The 24777-nt window shown below is 42.8% G+C and overlaps 1 protein-coding gene across 6 annotated transcripts in view; it reads right to left on the reverse strand.

The window, feature by feature from the left end:
* The window catches only part of SUSD1 (sushi domain containing 1), a 145248-nt gene that overhangs the window by 82532 nt on the left and 37939 nt on the right, over positions 1 to 24777 (reverse strand). For 5 of the 6 annotated variants that reach the window (XM_078374325.1, XM_035254695.3, XM_035254702.3 and 2 more), the window contains one exon: positions 9821 to 10000. The exons of the other annotated variant lie outside the window; for it this stretch is intronic. In XM_078374325.1, the coding sequence (XP_078230451.1) occupies positions 9821 to 10000 (180 nt within the window). The remainder of the gene's footprint in view (positions 1 to 9820; positions 10001 to 24777) is intronic. 6 annotated transcript variants of the gene reach the window in all.

Here is a 24777-nt window from a genome sequence, read left to right on the forward strand (position 1 = left end):
AGATAGAAGCTATTATACAGTTATTCCTGGGAAAAGTTATCGTCATGTCACCAAGCAGGGATATTCTGCAACCCCAGTTCAAGCTTTCCCATTAAGGCAGACACCTCTTAAGAACTCCTCAGCCGCTCTTATCTTCCCCTGCTCCTCGTCTGATCCCTGCATGGGTTTTGACAACATGAACAGGTCTTGTCTCCTATTCTGGGGCTTCCCTGCTGTGGCACCCACACCTCAGCACATGCCATCTGGAAGTGCAGGGGAGTTAAAATCCCATGGGGACAGGAACTGGTAGATAAATCCTTCCTCTCTTCCTTCCTCTGAAGGGATGTCCAACAAAGACTTAGTTTCTTCAGCATCTAAGGGTACTGTCACACAGATGGGGCAATGCCCGCCCTCCGTGGAGGCCAGTACAATCAGGCATCCTACACTGGCTCTCCTTCTCTGGCTTTACTGCCTTTGGTTCCCCCTCCTGATGCCTGGGGTTTGATGCTCTACTGCATAATAAATATAAGCCCTCTTCCTCAGGTTCTGCTTTCTGGGAAATCCAACAAAAGGCTCCTATCTAAGAAGAGTGAGAAAGTTAATTCTCCATCTCAGAAAATGACTCTCCACAACTTAGCTCCTGTTTCTCCCTTCTAGTAAATCTCACTTCATAGTCTCCAAGTGTGAAAGGAAGCCTGCAGATTAGATACCTGTAGGGTCAACCCTCTTCTCCTGTACTCAGAACCAATGCTAGCTTTGGATTGACTCAGATCTACTATCTCTCTGCCCAAAGAAGTGTTTATATCTTTACTAAATCATCCCTTCAGCATCAATGCCTAGTCGGTGTCCCATATGACCTGGTCTTGGGTAAGCCCAGGTCATCTATTAGCAAGTGAAAATCAATGGAGTCAGAGAGAGGAAAACAGGCAAACTCTTGCTGAGATAGCAGAAAGGCCACAGACAGCTGTCTGCAGCATTCCTGGATCTCCATATCAGTATTTCTCCCCAGAACACAGCTGATTCGAAATCAAAGAAATACTCCAATTGTGGCCTAGGCAAGTGCAGTGGCTCACACCTGTAATCCTAGCACTTTGGGAGGCTGAGACGGGCGGATCACTTGAGGTCAGGAGTTTGAGACCAGCCTGGGCAACATGGTAAAACCCTGTCTCTACTAAAAATACAAAAAATTAGCCAGGCATGGTGGTACACACCTGTAATTCCGGCTACTTGGGAGGCCGAGGCACTAGAATTGCTTGACCCCAGGAGGCAGAGGTTGCAGTGAGCCAAGATTGGGCCACTGCACTGCAGTCTGGGTGACAGAGGGAGATTCCATTGGAAGAAAAGAAACAAAGAAAAGAAAAAAAAGAGAAATACTCCAATTGTGGGCATGGGTACCTAAGAGACACAATGACTTTATCAGTTCACCCCCGTGGGTAGCATAAAGATGATGTTGGCCCCAGTCTTTTATCAGTCTGAACAAGCCCCAGATATTTCTGGCCTCTAGCCTCTTTGCTGCCCTTCAAAGCCCCAGAACTCGTGGCATCTCTGCTCACTCACACGTCCCTTTGATGCTAACTAACTACCCGGTCCAGAAAGAAAAGGCACCAGCCCAGCCTTTATCTGCTCTCTGAGTTGCCAGCAAGGCAAATTTCTTTTTTACTCTCACTTCCTTTGTTATCCAAGCAGAGATTAGAAAGGAGTTTTCTTTCTTGTCCTTCCTTCTTGCTCATTCACTATGACAACTGTAAATGGCATCTCAAATAAGCCATCTGCCTCCAGCCTGTGCCATGCTCTCTGCACAGATGGGACCCAGATCCAATTATAGGGGTGTCAGATATTTCATCTCAGGGAGCAGTTTAACAAAGTTTCATTGCTTTTCCCTTCAGGTGCCTACACATTAGTTGGAAACACTTCTTTATAAATGAATCAGATATTAAACATCTACATGAGTGCTGCCCTTTAAATGGAGACTATATGCCCTAATTCCAATAGTGCTGACAACTGAAAACATTTCTGGAAGCCCTCTTTGGAGCTATCCTGGGCTCTTCCATTCCCTGCTCACCACTAACTCAGTGGCTATCAAAAGCCAAATATCCTGACACACCAGGTACTGGGCTGTGACGATGTTATCTGCTGACTATCTAGAGAAAAAGTTGTCTTGAAAGTCATGGATATATGAATGGTAGTTGAAGGTATGGGTGCAGGTGAGATATTCAGGTAGGACAGAGACAGTGAGGAGTCCAATGGCGGAACACTGGAAAACACTAAAACCTGGCGGGGGAGGGGAGGAACCAGAGGAGAAAGGCAATGCAGAAGACAGTCAGGAGGCTGGTAGAATGACTGATGTCTAGGAATGAAGGAAAGAGAGGACTTGAAAGAGTGTCTCTTCCTTGAAAATTATTAGCCTTTCAAGACCAGGCACAGTGGCTCACACCTGTAATCTCAGCACTTTGAGAGGCCAAGGCAGGTGGATTACTTGAGGCCAGAAGTTTGAGATCAGCCTGACCAACATGGTGAAAATATGTCTCTGCTAAAAATATAGAAATTAGCCAGGTGTGGTGGTGAACACCTATAATCCCAGCTACTTCAGTGACTGAGGCAGGAGAATCTATTGAACCTGGGAGGTGGAGGTTGCAGTGAGCTGAGATCATGCCACTGCACTCCAGCCTGTGTGACACAACAAGACTCTGTCCCTGAAAAATAAAAATAAAAATAAATTTTAGAGAAAATTAGTCTTCCTTCCCACTAAACCCCCACAGCCTCTTCATCCCCTAGCCAAGAAGGGCCTGGAGCTGGTCAAGGCAGGGCAAGCTCTGTCTCCCTCTCTCCTCTCACCCAGCCCTTCTCCCATGATGGAGTGCCCACAGCATCAGAATTAGATCTGAGGTTTGACTATGGGTAGAAGTGGAAAAAGCAGGCCCTTGGCCTGTCCAGCTATAGAATATAGAGGACTCTCTGGCTTAAAAGAAGGAGGTCCCCACAGGCTCCAGCTGAACTCTCATTGGGTTTGGGGAAAGAAAATCTCAATGGGTGATAAAGTAAGTGCCTTTGTTTTGCTTTACTCTGTGTGTGTGTGTGTGTACACACATACCTATATATAATGTTATGTATGTAGAGATAGATAGATATAATGTTATGTATTTTTGTATTTTGTTAGCATCTAGTATTTCTGTATGTGGTACTGATCACATTCGTAACTAAGTATGTAAGTAATTATATAACGACTACCTCTTCTGAATGTAACTTTACAATGGCAAAGACCATGTTTCTCTATCCTTAGGCCCTGGTACGGTTCCTTAAATATGGATATTAAAAATATGTATTATTTGGTTTACTGGTTGAATGGATGGATAAACGATTAGCAATGCTAAATGTTGTGGAAAGGTTAAGAATGAGAGCTGAAACTGGAACACGAATTTGGTAGTGAGGTAGATCGTGACCTTGGCGAGATGCTACAGTGAAGTTGGGGTGTTACATGCCTGGTTTCCCCCTAGTAGGCTGAGAAGCGCAAAGGAGGGGAGGGAACAACACAGTGAGCCCAGACCACTCTTTCAGAAGTCCCACTGTGCAAGGACAGGGGCTGGCCTAGTGTACTCCTTTGGTTTAGATTTTATATCCTTTGTCTTTATTTTTGGAAACAGCAAAGGGTCATACAGAATAAATCTAGGTATCCCAAACAGATGGTCAAGCAAGCTCAGTATCATTTTTAGTCAAAACAGAATCTGATTTCAAAAGGAATGCAACTGATCTTCTAATACGGCTCATAAATTACCTCCAAAGGCCATTCTCAAACAGGCAAACATGATAATAATGGCAGCTACACAGAGATCAGGGTATGGCTTCCCATGGTGACTACTTGAATAAATGTATGTTTGGCTATAAAAGTTTCAATGTGTTTCTTTTCTTTCTTTGAAGTCTTAGATTCACATAAAAGAAGTAGAAGCAGCATAGCTTAGAGTACATTAGTGTAAAATACATTACACATTTTAGGATGATTTTTGGTGGCACACAAATACTTTTTTTTTTTTGGAGATGAAGTCTCACTCTGTCACCCAGGATGGAGTATAGTGGCATGTTCTTGGCTCACTGCAACCTCTGCCTCCCAGGCTCAAGTAATTTTCCTGCCTCAGCCTCCCAGGGAGCTGAGACTACAGGCGCATGCCACCACACCCAGCTAATTTTTGTATTCTTAGTAGAGACGGCCAACATTTCACTATGTTGGCCAGGCTAGTCTCGAACTCCTGACCTCAGTTGATCCACCCACCCTGGCCTCCCAAAGTGCTGAAATTACAAGTGTGAGCCACCATGCTCGACCAGAAAAACATTTTTAGCTGTTTGTTATTTATTGGTTTTTGTGTATATCAGAAAAATACACCTACTTTTCAAATTCATGAGGTCACATATATTGTCCTTAATAAATTTGAATTATAAATTTATGTTTAAGTTGTTTAAGGAAACATTCTAAGTAAATAAAACTTTTATTATGGAAAAACATTGTGTCAGGGTGGTATACAAATGATTCAAGCTTGGAAGACACTGACATAGGAGAGAGAATGTGGGCTTTCTGGGCTTACAGGCCTCCATTCAAATCCTGACTCCACCATTTGCTCATTATTGAGTGACCATGTGAAAGTCACTTAACCTTTATGAGTCTCAGATTACTCACCTAGGAAATGAAAATAACAAAGCTTACTTCACAAGGCTTTTAGGAGGATGAAATGAAATCGAGCATTAAGGCCTCTAGCTGGGCCCTGGGTGTGTAAGTTCATGCTCAGCCAGTGGTAGCTATAATGCTTGACGGTCCAAATCTCATTCACATATTCCAGTGCATCCGGCCATTTGGCTATTTATGTAAATGTGTCCATTTATTCCGGCTGACCTTTCTGTTCCATCTGAAATGTGTGTGGCTGCAAGTGAGCACTCAATGGGCTGGAGAAGAGGGTCAGCAACCAAACAGAAGGGGCAGAGGCTAACAGGAGTCCTGGAGGCATCAGAGCAGTGCCCGGAGCAGTTTAGGGGCCCAGAAAGGACCCTACAGATAAACAGCCTCTATTCCAGCAGAGACACTACCCTTCCGAGAGTGCGGAGTGAGTGATTCTCAGCCTTATAATCATTAACTCAGATTCTAAACATGAAAAGCCAAATGGCCTGTGCAGAATGGAGCCAGGGAAAGTCTTATCAAGAATGAATCAGTCTCTTTGATCTTGAGGTAAACTGACTCATTAACATCAAGCTTCCACCTGGGATTTTTCCAGACACTGAAGTGGTTGCCTAATTCCCAGCTGTCTGGAGTTTCCAGTCCAAACTGGCCTTGGGTGTGTAGTGGGGCAGGGGAGGGGGGGTTCCCATCATCTTGATAGAGCTCACACCCCATTAAAATAAGGATCTGTACTACTAATCCAATAGACTAGTGACTTCAAAAATGTTTTAAAAGGTAACTAAAAACTCATATAGAGTGAAAATAAATTATTCCACTCAGTTTGGAACTAAACACATAGGTACAGGAAGATAAACGTGAAAACAGGACAGAGATAGAAGGCATTCAGAGAGAAGCAGAAAAGTAGAAAAAGATGACAGCAGAAGCCAAAAGTGAACATTGGGAAAGGGAAATGTAAAATACACAGAGGCAGGAGGATTGCTTGAGGCTAGCAGTTTGGGACCAGCCTGGGCAACATAGTAAGACCCCTGTCTCTACAAAAATTTTTTTAAAAAATTTAGCCAGGCATGGTGGATGCCTGTAGTCCCAACTGCTTGAGAGGCTGAGGCAGGAGGATCGCTGGAGCCCAGGAGTTTGAGGCTGTGGTGAGCCGTGATCACTGCACTTCAACCTGGGTAATGGAGTGAGGCTCCATCTCCAAAACAACAACAAAAATACGAGGTGAGTGAAGAAATGGATAAAAAGTGAAAAACAGGGAAAAGAAAAAAAGAAGAGGGGTAACTGAGCAAGAGCCATGGTAATCAGCAGCTCCCACTACATTTCCAGAAGCCTCTCCTACCTACCCATCCAGAGATCATCTGCGCTGCACCATGAATTAATCAGCATGTAAATCGCCCCCTTTATCTTCGGAATTGAATTTAGCTGCCAATCCTGATTGAGGGCATAAAGGCCTCCTCACAGAAAGATCACAGCTCTCAGGGAGAATGCCTTTTCTTTCCTTAAATCAAAGCTCGCATAAACCCATGGAAACAGCTGCAGCTGGAGCCACAGACTTTGTGAAAGGTAGCAGGCTGAGGATAGTAATTATAATTAGCAGTTACATAACATGTTTGTTCTTCAAAGTGCTCTACAAGCATCAGCTAATTAATAGCTTACTATGCCCCATGCAGATCCACTGGTTTTTCCTGTGGTGACTAATTCTTATACCCCCATTGAATTCTGAATGGTGGCGGCAGAGCAGCTTGAGCAATGAAGCAAATGGCTGAGGGTCAGAAGCTATACTCAGCTCTTACCAAGTGACTCCAGCAGTGGCTCTGCGTCAGGAATGCTCCCCTAAATGTTGAATTCAGCATTCCAGGAGGCGGCTACCTCCCTTCCTCCAAATAATTACTGGAGGTGCTATTGCAAATGCAATGATAGGTTGGAGTGACCATCAGTCTAGTCCAGTGTGGCATTAGCCCCTCTCAATTTCTCCAATTATTAAGACTGGAACGCTGGAGTCTTTGGTGTCAGTTACACGTTTGCCCTTGCTCCTCTGTGCAGGCTAGGCAAGTCAATGAGACCTCTCTAAGAGAAGGCTGCATTCTATCTCTGGGTTCTCATCCAGGTCTATCCTTCTTTGTTTTTTTGATTGCAGTCTCTGGCCTACATCCTCTTGAATTTGCGATGGAGATAACCAAATGTAGGAATTGCGTGGCATACACAGGGCCTCAACACCAGAGCTGAGTTTTCCATCTATGCCAAGAATGCTTTACTCAAAGATTTCGGGGGTCCAGAAACACCTTGAATTAACTCGTAAAACATTACATGTGCACGTGTATGTGCATATCTTTGGGGAAAAGGCTGTTTCCCCCGTTGCAATGTGGATTCCAAGAGGGTCATGCCAACAAAGTACCTGACATATAGTGCCTGCTAAATAGATTTCTATTGAATGAATAGACAGAGTTCCTCAAATTCCCAACCCCAACATAGTTATGAAACATTGCTCTATGCCTAAATAATCCCCAGGGGCCTAGATGTTTTGTTTGCTCTAGCTAGACTTTCCGATGGAAAATGTTGATGGGCAAGACCTGAGATGTTCTACCACAATTCTGCTGCTAGTCACCAGAGACCCAGATCAAAGTTCCTGGAGATTTCACTCTTCAGAGACCTGTCTTCAGAGCCAAGTAAGTCAACAGCCAGAAATATATTCCCAGGAACTATGTGACAGCCATTTGTCACACCTTCTGATCAACCATCACAAATGGTAAGAATCACTGCCTTTTCTCACCTTGTCCCTCGGAGGCAGAGGTGTGAAATGAATCACGTAGAAGTGCACACTTCTGATTCATGAAAAGGTCTTCACATGAATCAGGCTAACAACTTGAGGAAAAAGACTAACGCGCATGGTGCTTTCAGCTTTCTAAAATGGGCCCCACAGATTATCTCATTTGATGCCTTCTCAACACTCTTTGAGGTAAGAGACAGACTTTATTTCCCCCTTTTATAGATGAGGAAACCTAGGCTCTAAAAGTCTTGCCTAATGACACGCAGCTAATATATGGCATTGCTAGAATATGAACTGAAGTCTCAAAACTCCTTTTTTTTTTATTGAGACAGAGTCTCACTCTGTTGCCCAGGCTGGAGTGCAGGGGCATGATCTTGGCTCACCACTGTCTCTTGGGTTCAAGTGATTCTCCTGCCTCAGCCACCTGAGTAGCTGAGACTACAGGTGTGCACCACCACACCTGACAAATTTTTAATTTTTTGTAGAGATGGGGTCTCACCATGTCACCCAGGCTGGTCTTGAACTCCTGGGCTCAAGCAATCCTCCTGCCTTGGCCTCCCAAAGTGCTGGGATTACAGGTATAAGCAAATGTACCCAGCTAATTTTCGTATTATTAGTAGAGATGGGGTTTCAGCATGTAGGCTAGGCTGGTCTTAAACCCCTGATCTCAAGTGATCCACCTGCCTCAGCCTCCCAAAGTACAGGGATTACATGCATAAGCCACTGTGCCTGGCCTCAAAACTCCTTTTCACCAGCAATTCCAATTCTGGATATATATCCAAAAGAATTGAAAACAGGGTCTCAAAGAGATATTTGTGCATACATTTCATAGCAGTATTATTCCAATAATAGCCAAAAAGTGGAACATACGTTAGTGTCCATCAATAGATGAATGGATAAACAAAACGTGGGATACTCATACAATGGACTATTATTCGGTCTTGAAAAGAAAGGAAATGCTGACACATGTTAAAACATGGATGAATCTTAAAGACATTATGCTTAGTGAAATAAGCCAGTCTCAAATGGACAAGTACCACATGAGATACCTACAGCAGTCAGAGTCACAAGAGACAGAAAGTAGAATGGTGATGTTCCAGGGGTTGTGGGGAGAGGCAAATGCAAATGGGGAGTTGTTGTTTAATGGGTGTAAAGTTTCAGTTTCGCAAGATAAAGAAGTTCTGGCAATTGGTTGTGCAACATGAGTGTACATAAATATATATGCTGTAGTATACATAGCACACTTAGCAATAGGTAAGATGGTATACTCGTCAGTTTCATGTTGCTATAAAGGAATACCCGAGATTAGGTAATTTATAACGAAAATATGTTTATCTGGCTCACGGCTCTGCGGGCTGTACAGGAAGCATGGCACCAACATCTGCTTCTGGTGAGGGCCTTGGGAAGTTGACAATCGTGGCAGAAGGTGAAGAGGGAGCAAGCATGTCACATGGCAGGAGAGGGAGCAAGAGAAAGAGAGAAGGAGGTGCCCGGCTCCTTTTAACAACCAGCTCTCATGTGAACTAAGAGCAAGAACTCATCACCAAGGGGAGGACACAAAGCCATTCCTGAATGATCCACCCCCATGACCCAAACACTGCCCGCCAGGCCCCATCTCCAACATTGGAAACCACATTTCAGCATGAGATATGGAGGAGACAAACATCCAAACTATATTAGATGATAAGCCAGGGTCGGTGGCTCACACCTGTAATCCCAGCACTTTGGGCCTAGGCAGACAGATCACTTGAGGCCAGGAGTTCGAGACCAGCCTGTGCAACATAGTGAAACCCATCTCTACTCAAAACACAAAAATTAACTGGGTATGTTGGCAGGCACCTGTAATCCCAGCTACTCGGGAGGCTGAGGCAGGGAATCACTCGAACCCGGGAGGCAGAAGTTCTAGTGAGCTGAGATCGCACCAGTGCACTCCAACCTGGGTGACAGAACAAGACTCCATCTCAAAATAAAATAAAATAAAACTATATTAGATGATAAATTTTATGTTTTATGTGTGTTAAAATAATTAATATACATTTAAAAACAATTTTTCGTCATACCACACTTTCTCTGAAAAGCGGTCAATAGGTGCGAAGTTAGGAGTATGCCCCTCTGAGGAAATGGTTCATGGAAAAAAATTCTCAGCCAGCCAAGCAGAGGAGACATGAATCACAGCGATTTAAGATAAGTCTCAAGAGATGGATGCACAATATTTTCTAACCAACTTATTTTCCCAATCCACCCTCTCAGTCTTCAGGATTTAGCTGACAAATCTAAAGCCAGGTACACGACTAGGTAAACAGCAGAGTTGGGCACAGCATGTAGAGTGAAGCAGCAATCAGATCGCTTTAAGCCCTCAGCTTCCACTAGCTGTTTTGTTCCTGGGTAGCAGGATCCCAGAAGAACAGAATCTGTACCTGTGCATGTTAAAGTGCTTTCTCTCCAGGTGCCTTTCTCTGTGCAAACAGAAGTGATCTTTCCTCCAGGGCTCTCAAAGCCCTCCTGACAGACGTATCGAGCCACACCACCCAGCCTGGAGTTGTGATTTTCTACCAAGATGGCATGCCGCATTTCTGGAGGGTTACCACAGTTGATCTCTGCAATGGGAAACCAACACATCACTGGTTGTAAGCCCTGACTTCCAGCCCTACAATTCTTATCTTTAAATATTTAATAGTGATAGACGCCACTCAAATGAGAAAAGAGAAAACACTAATCCCATCAAATAATCCAATGTAGGTATGTCTGAACTTAATAAAATTTCCAAACATGCACACATAGAGAATAGTCAAATTATGAGATTATTTACTTATGAAAAATTCCAGTCTGGGTGCGGTGGCTCATGCCTGTAATCCCAGCACTTTGGGAGGCCGAGGCGGGCAGATCACCCGTGGTTGGGAGTTCAAGATCAGCCTGACCAACATAGAGAAACCCCATCTTTACTAAAAATACAAAATTAGCCAGGCATGGTGGGACACACCTGTAAGCCCAGCTACTCAAGAGGCTGAGCCAGGAGAATTGCTTGAACCCAGGAGCGGGAGGTTGCGGTGAGCCAAAATCTCGCCATTGCACTCCAGCCTGGGCAACAAGAGCAAAACTTCACCTCAAAAAAAAAAAAAAAAAAAAGAATTCCTTAGTCTATGAAATAATATATCCTAGAGTTCTTTCAAATACTACAGTTCTCTGGTACATTTTACTATGTATCTTCAGCTTATCAACCCCAGAATAGATGCTAATGCAACTATAGCAATTATTGTCAACTGTTAAATAGACTATATTCAAAATGTCTGAACTTTTTAAAGCAAATTAATGGAGAAAGTATTTATCTCCTAAAGATACAACTTATATGCACCTTTCAAAGAAAAAAAATCAGTTGCATAGGAGGAGACAAACCCAGAATTACAAAATAGATAGGAAATTTTTTTCTAAACTCTGACTACTAAAAGACAATTAAATATTTACAAAGAACTATCTAAAGGTAAAAGATTATGACATGACCATTCTAGATCCAGCGAAACTATATTTCACTTAAGAGCCCTAGAAAGAGATTTTCAGATATTTTAGAATTTTTTAAAAAATCTATCCGTGTATCTTTCCTGGGGAAAAAAAATCAAAAAGATGAATCAGAACAAATATCATAAGAATAAGTGTGCAGGGTGGACAGGTTTTAGAAAAAAACACCAAGGAACAATGAAATCAGCGAGCCGTACGGATAAGTCTCCATAATCATTTAAATGTGATTGCAGAGCTTGATATAACTATTAGTAAAAGATTCTAGAACTAAAAGCTGAACATGTAAAGGAATAATAAAAATAAAATTTCAAATTATTTCAATAAAACCAGAGTTGACAGGAAGACGTAAAGCATACTAGTGTTTCATGTTATACAATAGCGCTCATGGATACAATGTTATTCAATAAAGTATAATAAATATATAATAAGATGGTTATAACAATTTCTAATGTAACCAATAGTCCAAGTTACACCAAAATACAGAAGGAAAAAGAAAATCTGTTCTGCCATGGTGAGAGAAAAAAAGGAAGAAACTTATGGCATTCATTCTGATTTTTAATTTTCTTCCCAATCTGTAGAAAGCCAAGAACATTAAGCCCTTCTGACAACGAGGCTTTTTTTTTTTTTTTTTTTTTTTGAGACGGAGTTTTGCTCTTGTTACCCAGGCTGGAGTGCAATGGCACGATCTCGGCTCACAGCAACCTCCGCCTCCTGGGTTCAGGCAATTCTCCTGCCTCAGCCTCCTGAGTAGCTGGGATTACAGGCACGCGCCACCATGCCCAGCTAATTTTTTGTATATTTTTTAGTAGAGACGGGTTTTACCATGTTGACCAGGATGGTCTCAATCTCCTGACCTCGTGATCCACCCGCCTCGGCCTCCCAAAGTGCTGGGATTACAGGCTTGAGCCACCGCGCCCGGCCACAACGAGGCTTTTTGAACAGAAGTCCTTTTATTGAACTCACAGCATTCAAACTAGAGAAAATTATATAACCTGTTCCCATATCCCCATCAACCATCCTTGGCCTTAGAAATAGATGGCTTCTTTTAAATGAGCCTTAGATACAGAATGCATGGATTTAATGGAATTGCACTCTTTTCCATCTTTTTATGGATGCTTGATCTGTTGCAGGACTCCAGAGTTATTTCCAGGAGGAAGACTTCCCAGAGCAGGATCTCATCTAATTTCCAACCCTGTCTACCTCTCATGTCCCATGTTTGCCCACAGAGCTTTGTTCACTTTTTATGCATAGTCACCAGACACAAGACCCCTTGGCCCTCATCATGTTTTCCCAGCATCAAACCTTTAGACGTGTTTAATGGCCCCAGGCATTCCAAGAATGAATGTATTTGTGTGTACACAAGCAACCAACCAAACAGATGGTTAATGTTTCATAAGACTGCCTAGTCATTGCTGACATCTGAAACATCTAATTTAAGACAGAGTTCAGTAAGAGCAGGAAGTAGAGGGAAAATCACTAAAGAGGTTGGAGGTATAGGTTCATGTACACTGAAGGTGGAAGGTTAAAGTGCTCAGTGGAGAAGTCTGGGAGGGAACCCAGCAACAAATCACTGGAATAGGGAAGAAGCACAAATACAACAGGGATGAAAGTACAAAAGATAACTAGATTGGCTTCCATCTTGGACGTGACCAAGAATACCGGAAGGCATGATGACTTTAGTTGGGACTGCAAGATTTTTTTTTTAATTATTACCAAATATCACCCAATTGATAAGAAATCAATAACTTGTTCTCTAGGGATTAAGGCTCAAAGGCTCAGGTGGATGCCCCGTTGGGAAGCAGCCTGGATCTGTGGCTCTGTGAGCTCCCCGTTAACAGAGCTATTCAAGTTGGACAATCCCTCAGCAAGAGGTATTTAGAGAGGATTCCGGCATGGCTTGGATTAAATGCATGGTTCTAACAGCTATACATTTGAATCCCCTGGAAAACTTCAGAAAAATGCACATGCTGGATGTGGTCTTTTAAAAACCTAAATCAGATTTTTAAACCCCCACCCACCCATAGTTAACTCTTCTGATTCAGTAGTACTGCACTTGGTTCTTTGTATCCATGTTTCTACAAAGCTCCAAGTTTGATTTTGGTACACTCCCTCAGCTGAGAATCTGAATAAAATCCTGGTACAAATGGCTACCATTTGTCATCACATGCATTCCAATAGGATCCTAAGTATAAAGTGTTACTATTCACAATAACCATTTATGTTAAGAGTTATTTTCCCCACTGTACAGGTGAAGACAACGCAAAATTAAATGATACATCCAAAGTTACACAGGCAATTATGGGAAGGCAAGGAGTTGAAGGCACGTCAGTCATATTTCTTTCCCTACACCCACGGCTTCTTGAAAGTTGGCCAGGCGCAGTTGCTCACACCTGTAATCCCAGCACTTTGGGAAGCCAAGACAGTCAGATCACTTGAGACTGGGAGTTCAAGACCAGCCTGGTTAACATGGAGAAACCCTGTCTCCTAAAAATCCAAAAATTAACTGGATGTGGTGGCATGTGCCTGTAATCCCAGCTACTCAGGAGACTGAGGCACGAGAATCACTCGAACCCAGGAGGCAGAGGTTGCAGTGAGCTGAGATCGTGCCACTGCACTCCAGCCTCAACAACAGAGTGAGACTCCATCTGAAAAAAGAAAAAAAGCTATTCCAATTCTGCAATTCTACAGTCCCTGCACATCCCATCTCAGCTTACTCTCCTCTGCTTTTGCACTCACACCTTCTCCAGGTATACTCCATCTGCCTCACACTGAGCAAAGTCCTACCCAGTGCCTGAACTGACTAACAGAGGAGGAATCCTGTCTTCCTCTGCACTTCGATGATCCATGTTCATTTGTTTATTTATTCCTATATTTATTGAATGCCTCGTACATGCTAGTTACTATAGCAGTGAACAAAATGGGTAGGATTTCTGCCCTCATGGAGCTTAGGGAGAGTCAATAGACAAAAAATAATAAGAAGAAGTCAACACATAACTATGATAGTGGTAAATGTTATATAGGAATAATAATAACAACTGTTATTAAATGATAGAATGGAGAAACCTGTTGTTGCTATTGTTGTTGAGGTGATCTCACTCTATTGCCCAGGCTGGCGTGCAGTGGTGCCATCACAGCTCACCACAGCCTTGACCTCCCAGGCTCAAGCAATCCTCCCACCTCAGCCTCCTGAGGAGCTAGACCACAGGCATGTACCACCATGCCCAGCTAATTTTTCAGGTTTTTTTGTAGAGACAGGGTCTCTCTCTGTTGCCCAGGCTGGTCTAGTACTCTCGGACTCAAGTGATCCTCAGTAGGAAAAAACTTTTTTTTTTTTTTTGCAGGGCGGGTTGGTGGGGGTTGTGTGTGTGGTTTGTTTGTTTGTTTGTTTGTTTGTCCGTTTGAGACAGAGTCTCACTCTGTCTCCCAAGCTGGAGTGCAGTGGCATGATCTCGGCTCATTGCAACCTCTGTCTCCCAGGTTCAAGCAATTCTTGTGCCTCAGTCTCCCAAGCAGCTGGGACTATAGGCATGCACCACTGCACCTGGCTAATTTTTTGTATTTTTAGTAGAGATGGGTTTTTGCCATGTTGCCCAGGCTGGTCTTGAACTCCTGAGCTCAAGTGATCTGCCTGCCTTGACCTCCCAAAGTGCTAGGATTACAGGCATAAGCCACCATGCCTGGCCTTCAATTTATTTTATTTTATTTTGGATGAAGTCTCACTATTGCCCAGGCTGGAGTGCAGTGGTGCAATCTCAGCTCACTGCAATCTCTGTCTCCCGGATTCAAGCAATTCTCCTGCCTCAGCCTCCTGAGTAGCTGGGATTACAGGCACCTGCCACCATGCCCAGCTTATTTTGTATTTTTAGTAGAGATGGGATTTCATCCTGTGGCCTGGCTGGTCTCAAAACTGACCTCAAGCCATCCTCTCAGAAAAACTTTTTAAATAGAGTAGTCAGAATGATTTGATCTCTCTGAAGAAATAACACATACAATAGGACCTGAAGGATGAGAATGAGCAAGCCATGTTTGGAACTAGAGGAAGAACATTTCAATCAGATGAAAGAACCAATGGAAAGACCCTGAGGTAAGAAAGCTCTCGGTGGGTTCCAAAAAGGGAAAGCCACCTGCATGGCTGGAGCATAGTTAGTGAGAGGGAGACTGGCATGCGATGAAGGTGGAGAAAAAAGCAGAGCCGAACCACAGAGGCCCTTATAAATCTTGGGCTTCATTTTAAAAGCAACTGAAGCTCTTGTTGGGTTTTAAGTAAGGGAATAAAAAATCTGATTTAGGTTTTTAAAAGACCACATCAGCTGTTAGGTAGAGAAAGGCTGGGAGAAGAACAGGAATAAAAGAAGAAACATCAGCCAGGGACTACAGCAGTAGTCCAACAGAGAGATGTCGAGGTCTTGGATGGACTTCAGAGGGGATGGAAATGGATGAGAGGAGATGGATTTACGATGTATTCTGGAAGCAGAACTGAATGTTCATGGTGATATATTGGATGTGAGGTGAAAAGGGGAAAGGGAGGTGGAATCAAGACTACTACCTACACTTAGAGATTTAAGAAGTCTACAGTGTTATATTATTCTTTCTGTTGTTCTGGGTTTTTTGTTTCGTTTTGAGACAGGGTCTTACTCCTGTTGCCAAGGCTGGAGTGCAGTGGCACAATCACAGCTCACCACAACTTCAACCTCCTGGGCTCAAGTGATCCTCCCAGCTCAGCCTCCCAAGTAGCTGGGACTTCACACGTGTACCATCACACATGGATAATTTTGGTATTTTTTGTAAATATGGGGTTTTTCCATGTTATCCAGGCTACTCTCAAACTCCTGAGCTCATGAAATCCACCCACCTTGCCCTCCCAAAGTGCGGAGATTATAGTCGTGAGCCACCACTCAGCTGAGTATTATATATTCTTATACTAGTATTATCTATACCGTTCGTATGACCTTTATTTCCTGCCTTGCGGATTTGGGTCTTTTTATGAACACATGTCTTCCCAAATATATGGACAGTTCCTCAAGGACAGAATCTTTGTCCTATAATTCTTGTACCTCCACGAGGCCCACTTAAAACCGTGCTTTACACAGTTGTTCATTGAAGCTTGCTACTACTTTATCGCAGCTCAAGATGCAGTAAATGCTGCTATGATGTGCCAACAGCCCCTCAGGAAGAAACCAGACATCAGTAGATCATAAGTCTAAATAACAGGACAAACATTACTTCTATATTTATTATCCAACACAGGTAATTCACATGTACCAAACACCAAGTAGATGAGAGCTGAGAAAAAGCCCCCAAAATCCAGTATCAATCTTGTGCTAGGGAATTATAAGAAACCTGTTCAGGCCTCAACAATTTGAATAGTAATGGCATTCAGCTGGGCATGGTAGTGCATGCCTGTAATCTCAACACTTTGGGAGGCCAAGGCAGGAGGATCGCTTCAGCCCAGGAGTTCAAGACCAGCCTGGCAAACATGCTGAAACCCTCTCTCTACTAAAAATACAAAAATCAGTCAGGTGTGCTGATGCATGCTTATAATCCCAGCTACCTGGGAGGCTGAGGCAGGAGGATTGGTTGAACCTGGAAGGCAAAGGTTACAGTGAGCCAAGATTGCAACACTGCACTCCAGCTTGGGCAATAGAGCGAGACTCCATCTCAAAAATTAAAGAAAGGAAAAGAAAGGAAGAAGGAATGAAGGGAAAGGAAGGAAGGAAAAGAAAGGAAGGGGGAGGAAGGAAAGAAGGAAGGGAGGAAGGGAGGGAGAAAGGGAGGAAAGAAGGGAGGGAGGGAGGCAATAACAATAATAATAGCATTCATAGAAATACTACCCAACACAAGTAGTCTACTAGATATACACTACCTTCTTTATTCCTACAGAAAATCCTACAAGGTAGTCAGGTGAGGTGGCTCATGCCTGTAATCACAGCACTTTGGGAAGGTCAGGAGGGCAGATCACTTTGAGCTCAGGAGTTCAAGACCAGCCTGGGCAATATGACAAAATCCCATCTCTACAAAAAAATACAATAACTAGCCAGGCATTGGTGGCTCATGGTGTAGTCCCAGCTGCTCGGGAGGATGAAGTGGGAGAATCACTTGAGCCCAGGAAGTGGAAGCTGCTGTGAGCCAAGATCACAATACTGCACTCCAACCTAGGTGACAGAGACCCTGTCCCCCAAAAAAACAAAAAAAAAATTTTTTAAAGGAAAATCCTACAAGGTAGATGGGTTTTTCTCATATAGTTTACAGATAGGAAGACAAAGGCCCTAAGGGCTTAAGTCACATTCAAAAGTCATACCACTAGTAAAAGAGCTGATATTCAAACTGTGGTTTATATGACCCCAAAGTCCAGGTCTATTAAATTTGGGCAGCTTCACCACAAAGGGCTCCACCTAGGCCCTGACTCAGTTCTATAACCTCACAGGTTAGCTAAAACCTAAGGAGAAAAGGTTGCCTGAATAAGCATTCAAGTCAGTCTGGAAGAGTTCTGTGACAATGCTTCCTGCCCAATCTTGTCTCCAAGAACTTTCCCAGAGCAAGAGAGCTGCTGGAAATAGATGTCTCTCTGTAGCTCTGTGACACCCTGAAGCTTCTTGGCCTGATGTATAACCCTATGTATTACATTAGAGTCTGGTCTGGGGCTTGCCAGTCACAGATATTCCCAGCTACTGCCACTTCTGCTCAGATCAAATGGAATCCAAGAAAGTAGGTAGTTCCAACTGGGCACAGTGGCTCACACCTGTAATCCCACATTTTGGGAGGCTGAGGCAGGCGGATCATGAGATCAGGAGATGGAGACCATCCTGGTGAACTCGGTGAAACCCCATCTCTACTAAAAATACAAAAAATTATCTAGGCGTGGTAGTGGGCGCCTGTAATCCCAGCTACTCAGGAGGCTGAGGAAGGAGAACTGCTTGAACCCAGAAGGCAGAGGTTACAGTGAGCCGAGATCGTGCCACTGCACTCCAGCCTGGGTGACAAGAGCAAGACTCCGTCCCCCCAAAAAAAGAAAGAAAGAAAGTAGGTAGTTCCTACTAAGAAATACTCAAAAAATCAATCCAACAGAGGCCACGGTAGGAAATAAAAATATAATTCTTTTTAATACATGAAAACCCCCCAAAACTCTTACTGTCACAAGGAAATAAACATTTAAAAGCAGTTTATACCCCTGGGAAGGAAAAAACAAGCAGCACAAATTTGCATTTCATATGCATAGGGGCATTCATTAAAGCACATGTTTCTCTGGCTAATTACGTTATTAAGTAACAACGTTTGCATCTGCATCAGAAATACAGCCGACTAATTATGAGCATGGCTGGGAATTTTTCCTTACTCTCCCACTGTCTATGATTTTATTCAAATAATCAGCTTCAAAATAGGACTTCCAGAGGAGTGGGGGAGAAGGTGTTGTGCTGGTTTCAGGGACCAAATTTATAATATAACTTATATCTCATATCCTGAAGATAAAAGTGTTTATCCACAGTGCTAGCTTTCATATTCTACCAAGGAAATATTCCAGAAGGAAATTTGTTTGATGAAAGGTACAGGCAACTTATGGCATCTAATCAACCACAGACTGTATCACAAATGTCACCCGTATTGGCTGCTGTTTATTACACACATCAGCACAATGACACAGATTGATGACAAAAAGAATCTACTAATATAAAGGCTCCATCTAAGGCTGTTTAGAGATCAATAAATAACAAGCTGAAAAAGAAAAACGGGGACCAACAATGCCTATAAATTGAGGCAGACATTTTGCCAACTGCCAGGGGAATTAGATAGACCTATTCCACTTGGTAAGATTGACCCCAAAATAAAATCTTCTCAGAAAAATAAGTGCTATATGTAAAGCTTTGCAAAAGAGCAGAAGCAAGTGCGAAAAACTGAAGAAAATCACATTCAAGTCAGTTTTCATCTTTATCCAACAATAACAGAAATAAGTCTCTAGCGTACCTTAGTATCAAATCAGAAGGCTAACACCTCACCTGGAAATTAGTGGAATGTGGTAGGTTGTAAGGGCCTAAACAGTCCAGACAGATTAACACCAGGGTCTGCAGTATGCTTATGTTTCAAATTAGATAATTCAGCAAGCCACCTACACTTACTTCATTTGTTTCATCTATGATAGTGTTTTCTCCCGCACTAAATGGTAAGCTCTTTCGGGGCTGTGCATAGACCCTGTGTTTTTAAATATCCCCTACAGTCCTTTGAATTATAAACATTATTTTGAACATTAGTCTTTGTGATGTTCCCGTGTAAGTAACATGGCCTAAGGAATTGACTGAACATGATTAACCTTCAAGTTTCATGCATCTTGCAGCCCGTCTGCATATAACCATGAATTTGACTATTGTAGTTAGACTCTCATTCCAGGACCCCTTGGACACTAAATTACACATATCATTCATGGTGGAAATTGGAATCTAATATCTCAATATCTAACAGGTTGAACTTAGAATCTAGAAAATGTTATACAGCAGAATAGAAAATGTTATACAGCAGAAAGAACAAGTGTGGTGGCTCACTCCTGTAATGCTAGCACTTGGGAAGGCCAAGGCACAAGGATTACTTAAGCCTAGCAGTTCAAGACCAGCCTGGGCAACATGTTAAGACCCTGTTTCTACCCAAAAAAATAAAAAATTGCTTTAATTAGCCAGGCATGGTGACCAACGCCTGTTGTCCCAGCTACTTGGGAGACTGAGGCAGGAAGATCCCTTAAGTCCGAGAATCTGAGGCTGCAGTGAGCCATGACTGCACCACCACACTCCACCCTGGGCAACACAAGTGAGACCCCATGTCTGAAAGAAAAAAGCCAGGGGCATTATATTACTGGACTTCAAACTATACTACAGTAACCAAAACAGCATGGTACTGGCACAAAAACAGACCGATAAACCAATAAGTCAATGGAACAGAATAGAGAACCCAGAAATGAAGCCACATACCTGATCAGTCATCTGATCTTCCACAAAGAAATCAACAATAGCAAGCAATGGGAAAAGGACTCCCTATGCAATAAATGGTGCTGGGATAGCTGGCTAGTCATATGCAGAAGAATGAAACTGGACCCCTACCTTTTGCCACATATAAAAATTAATTCAAGATGGATTAAAGACTTAAATATAAGACCACAAACTAAGAATGCTAGAAGAAACCTACAAAACACCATTCTGGACATCAGCCTTGGGAAATAATTTACTATTAAGTCCTTAAGAGCAATTGCAAATTAAACAAAAGTTGACAAGTGGGAACTGATTAAGGAGCTTCTGTACAGCAAAAGAATCTATAACAGAGGAAATCGATAACCTACAGATTGCTATAAAATATTCATGGCCGGGCGCGGTGGCTCACGCCTGTAATCCCAGCACTTTGGGAGGCCGAGGTGGGTGGATCACAAGGTCAAGAGATCGAGACCATCTTGGTCAACATGGTGAAACCCCGTCTCTACTAAAAATACAAAAAATTAGCTGGGCACGGTGATGCATGCCTGTAATCCCAGCTACTCAGGAGGCTGAGGCAGGAGAATTGCCTGAACCCAGGAGGCGGAGGTTGCGGTGAGCCGAGATCGTGCCATTGCACTCCAGCCTGGGTAACAAGAGCGAAACTCCGTCTCAAAAAAAAAATCACAACCTGTGCATCTGACAAAGGTCTAATATTCAAAATCTATAAGGAACTTAAACAATTCAACAAGCAAACAACAACTCTATTAAAAAGTGGGCAAAACACATAAACAGACATGTCTCAAAAAAAGACACACAAGTGGTCAAGAAACATGAAAAAAATGCTCCACATCACTAATCATCAGAGAAATGCACATCAAAACCACAATGAGATTCCATCTCATACCAGACAGAATGGCTATTATTAAAAAGTCAAAAAACAACAGATGCTGATAAGGCTACAGAGAAAAAGGAACACTTATACACTGTTGGTGGGAATGTAAATTAATTCAGGCATTATGGAAAGTAATTTGGAGATTTCTCAAAGAGCTTAAAACAGAACTACCATTCAACCCAGCAATCCCATTACTGGATGGATATACATCCCAAAGAAAATAAATCGTTCAATCAAAAGGACACATGCTCCTGTATGTTCATCGCTGCACTATTCACAAAAGCAAAGACATGGAATTAACCTAGGTGCCCATCAATAGTGGACTGGATAAAGAAAATGTGGCAAATGTACACCATGGAATACTACACAATCATAAAAAGAATAAAATCACGTCCTTTGCAGCAACATGGATGCAGCTGGAGGCCACTTCTAATGTCCTAAGCATATTAATGCAGGAACAGAAATTTCTAATATCCTAAGCATATTAATGCAGGAATAGACAATCAAATACCACATGTTCTCACATATAAGTAGGAGCTAAACATTGGGTACTCATGGACATAAAGATGAGAGCAATAGATATGGGGGACTAATAGAGGGAGATTGGAGGAAGAGGGTTGACACACTCACTGTTGGGTACCATGGTCACTACATAGGTGACAGGATCATTCATATCTCAGCATCACGTAATATACACTCATAACAAACTTGCACATGTTCCCCCGAACCTAAAATAAAAGCTGATATTATTATTTTTTTTAAATGTGGCCAGGCACAGTGGCTTATCCCTGTAATCCCAACACTTTGGGAGGCTGAGGCAGGAGGATCATCTGAGGCCAGGAATTAATTGGTCTCCACCAGCCTTGCCAACATGGTGAAATCCTATCTCTACAAAAAATACAAAACTTAGCCAGCCATGGAGGCAGGCGCCTGTAGTCCCAACTACTCAGGAAGCTGAGGCAGGAGAATCACTTGGACCCAAGAGGCAGAGGTTGCAGTGAGTTGAGATTGTGCCATTGCACTGCAGCCTGGGGGACAAGAGCGAACTCTGTCTCAAAAAAAAGAAAAAGAAAAAGAAAAGAAAATGTTATTGCAAGCATTAAAAAAAAAATGAGAGGGTTATAGTTTGCCATGAAGTATATTCTCAAGAGTGGTTTATTAACTGCTCTAATGAGCTCATTAGCACCCAAAAGTCTACTTGCTCTTAAGGCAATAGAAATAAAAAAAATTACTTTTTGATGCATTTTGTATTCTAAATTCTTCCATGAACTTTGTTAGCCTTGACTAACAAGGTATTTTCTTCAGATCATATTCATAGAGGAAGCTCATTTAGAGGAAAAAGAAAATTTTCCTTTTCATATCACACTTGTCATCAATAAATAGTGTCTAGTATGGGGACACGTGGAATCAAAACACTTCAGAACTACAGAGGAGGTGGTGGGTGCATAAAAGCATGAGTGTTAGGAGAAGAAAAGGGCTTAGCGTAGCTCTTATAATGATCTTCCAGTTACAGAGGTGACAACAGTGTTTGTCAATGCTTTGAACTGCCTCTGAATACGTCTTTTTCTCAAAGGATAACATTCAAACTCTTCATGTTAATGTTCTAGTTGTAAATAGAATGTCTGAATGGAAAACAAATAAATACATTAAAGTAAAAACTGAAGAACTTCAGGCCTTATCATTTTATAGTAAGAAGTTTCGGAAAGATCTTACATTTTTGATAAGGAGACCTGCCACTCCTCACTAGAAAATGGTCCACTTGGGCCAGGCGCGGTGGCTTGCGCCTGTAATCCCAGCACTTTGGGAGGCTGAGGTGGGTGGATCACGAGGTCAAGAGATAGAGACCATCCTGGTCAACATGTTGAAACCCCGTCTCTGCTAAAAATACAAAAATTAGCTGGGCATGGTGGCACGTGCCTGTAATCCCAGCTACTCGGGAGGCTGAGGCAGGAGAATTGCCTGAACCCAGGAGGTGGAGGTTGCGGTGAGCCAAGATTGTACCATTGCACTCCAGCCTGGGTAACAAGAGCGAAACTCCGTCTCAAAAAAAAAAAAAAAAGAAAAGAAAAGAAAAAAAATGGTCCACTTGTTCATGACAGTAACATGGATCCCCACCTATTCTGCAGGGCCAAGGACTTTATTCATTATCCATTAAATCTTCACAATAACTCTAAGGGATGAACCCCATTTTTTCCCATTCTACAAAAGGAAACTGGAGTTTAGAGAGGTTCAGAAGTGGCTGCACAACTAGTTAGTGCCCCAGACAAAACTTACACAGATCTTTCTGAGCCATAGGCTCATGTGTCATCCCCACTCTATTGGCAGCCTTATAACCAATGTCAGCAGTCATTCTGCACATTCAAATGACTTCAACCATTTAAAAATATGGAGACATATTTTAATGGCATTTACTTGGCAAAAGTGTAACTCAGTAGAGCTGCTGCATGCAACAGGTAAGTTCAATGAAGTTTTAAAAAATGTGTTAAAAGATCAAGTATATCGTGAGGTTCCAGAAAATATATTTAATTGTTTTTTATTTTTATTCATTTAATTAAAAAAAAATTTAGAGACCGTCTTATCCTGTTGCCCAGGCTGGAGTGCAGTGGCATGATCACAGCTCACTGTAACCTTGAACTCCTGGGCTCAAGCGATCCTCCCACCTCAGCCTCCCAAGCAGCTGGGACTACAAATGCATGCCATTGTGCCCAGACAATTTTTTATTTTTTGTAGAGATAAAAATCTCATTATGTTTTCCAGGCTGGTCTTGAACTCCTGGCCTCAAGTAATCTTCCCTCCTTGGCCTCCAGAAGTGCTAGGATTATAGGTATAAGCCACAATGCCCAGTCCATAAAATTATTTCAAATGAACAAACATCCTATCACCTGGAACACAGATGATATACACAAGGTAAATGTGCTCCCACTCACTCCTCCCTCACCCATGGTGGCATCGTTAGTTAATCACAGCATTCGTCTGTGCTGAGTCTGGATGTGGCCTCAGGATCCTTTCCACACCAGCGCTAAAAATCCAGGCAGTCGTGCAATAAAACCTATCTGCCACTCTTCATTTGAATGCACTAAACTGTGGTACAATTAATGTTGAAGCTTTTTCAGACTCTTTCCATCTTTGTAGAGATAAATCAGGCTCTACTAATAAAAATCTCAAAAGATGAAGAGTTGATTCGGCAACTATGAATACCCTTCCGGCTGGGTCCTATTCCACACTGTGCATGAAGGTGTGTTGGTCTCGGCATCCCTCTCCTAGGGCCCTTCAGCTTTTTCATCATCACCTCCCATCTCCAGAGCACACTGACTGGGGCTGCCTTCTACAAAAGTGCATTGGGCTTTCATTTTGATGCACAGCTCATGACATACAGTAAGTCACTTCCTTACCCTGGTCCTTAAACTCCTCTGTGAAATGGGAAATAATACCAATCTATTAACCTTAATAATACCAATCTATACACCTTAAAGTGCTAGTACCTCTAGAGAATCAGGCTGTGCTGTTACTGGACTTTGGAAACCATGTCCCACTCTGTTGACCAGCTCAAAGGAGAAACTCTGCCTCTGCAATGAGCCTATCATGCTGGGCCATCCACCCTATAAGGGCCATACATAGAGATATGGGGAAAACCAGGGGTCAGCCCCAAGGCCTCTGTTTCTGCTTTGTCAAAGCCCAAAGATGTCATGCCAAGAGAGAAGCAAGCGTGAAGGTCTAGAAGACAAAGCAAGGAGGTACAGAACTGGGAAAAGACATAAAGCTTGGGGACAAAACAAACAAGAGGGCAAGAGTTTCTACAAGGCTCAGCCACACAATAAGCTGGGGGGCAATTCAGGAGCCCATTCCACAATGACTGCCATCGCCTGCAGTGCCTTTGAGGGGACCTCCAGGTGCCTCCACAGGCCTTGGCCATGCCAGGCACTGTGTCAGGTGCTGGTGAGATCCTGCTAAAGAAGGCAATATGGTCGCTGAGCTCCCAGATTTACAGTCCAGTAGGGGAGACTAATGAAAGCCATGAAAT

Source organism: Callithrix jacchus, chromosome 1 (genome assembly GCF_049354715.1).
Source record: "Callithrix jacchus isolate 240 chromosome 1, calJac240_pri, whole genome shotgun sequence".
Classification (NCBI taxonomy): Eukaryota; Metazoa; Chordata; class Mammalia; order Primates; family Cebidae; genus Callithrix; species Callithrix jacchus.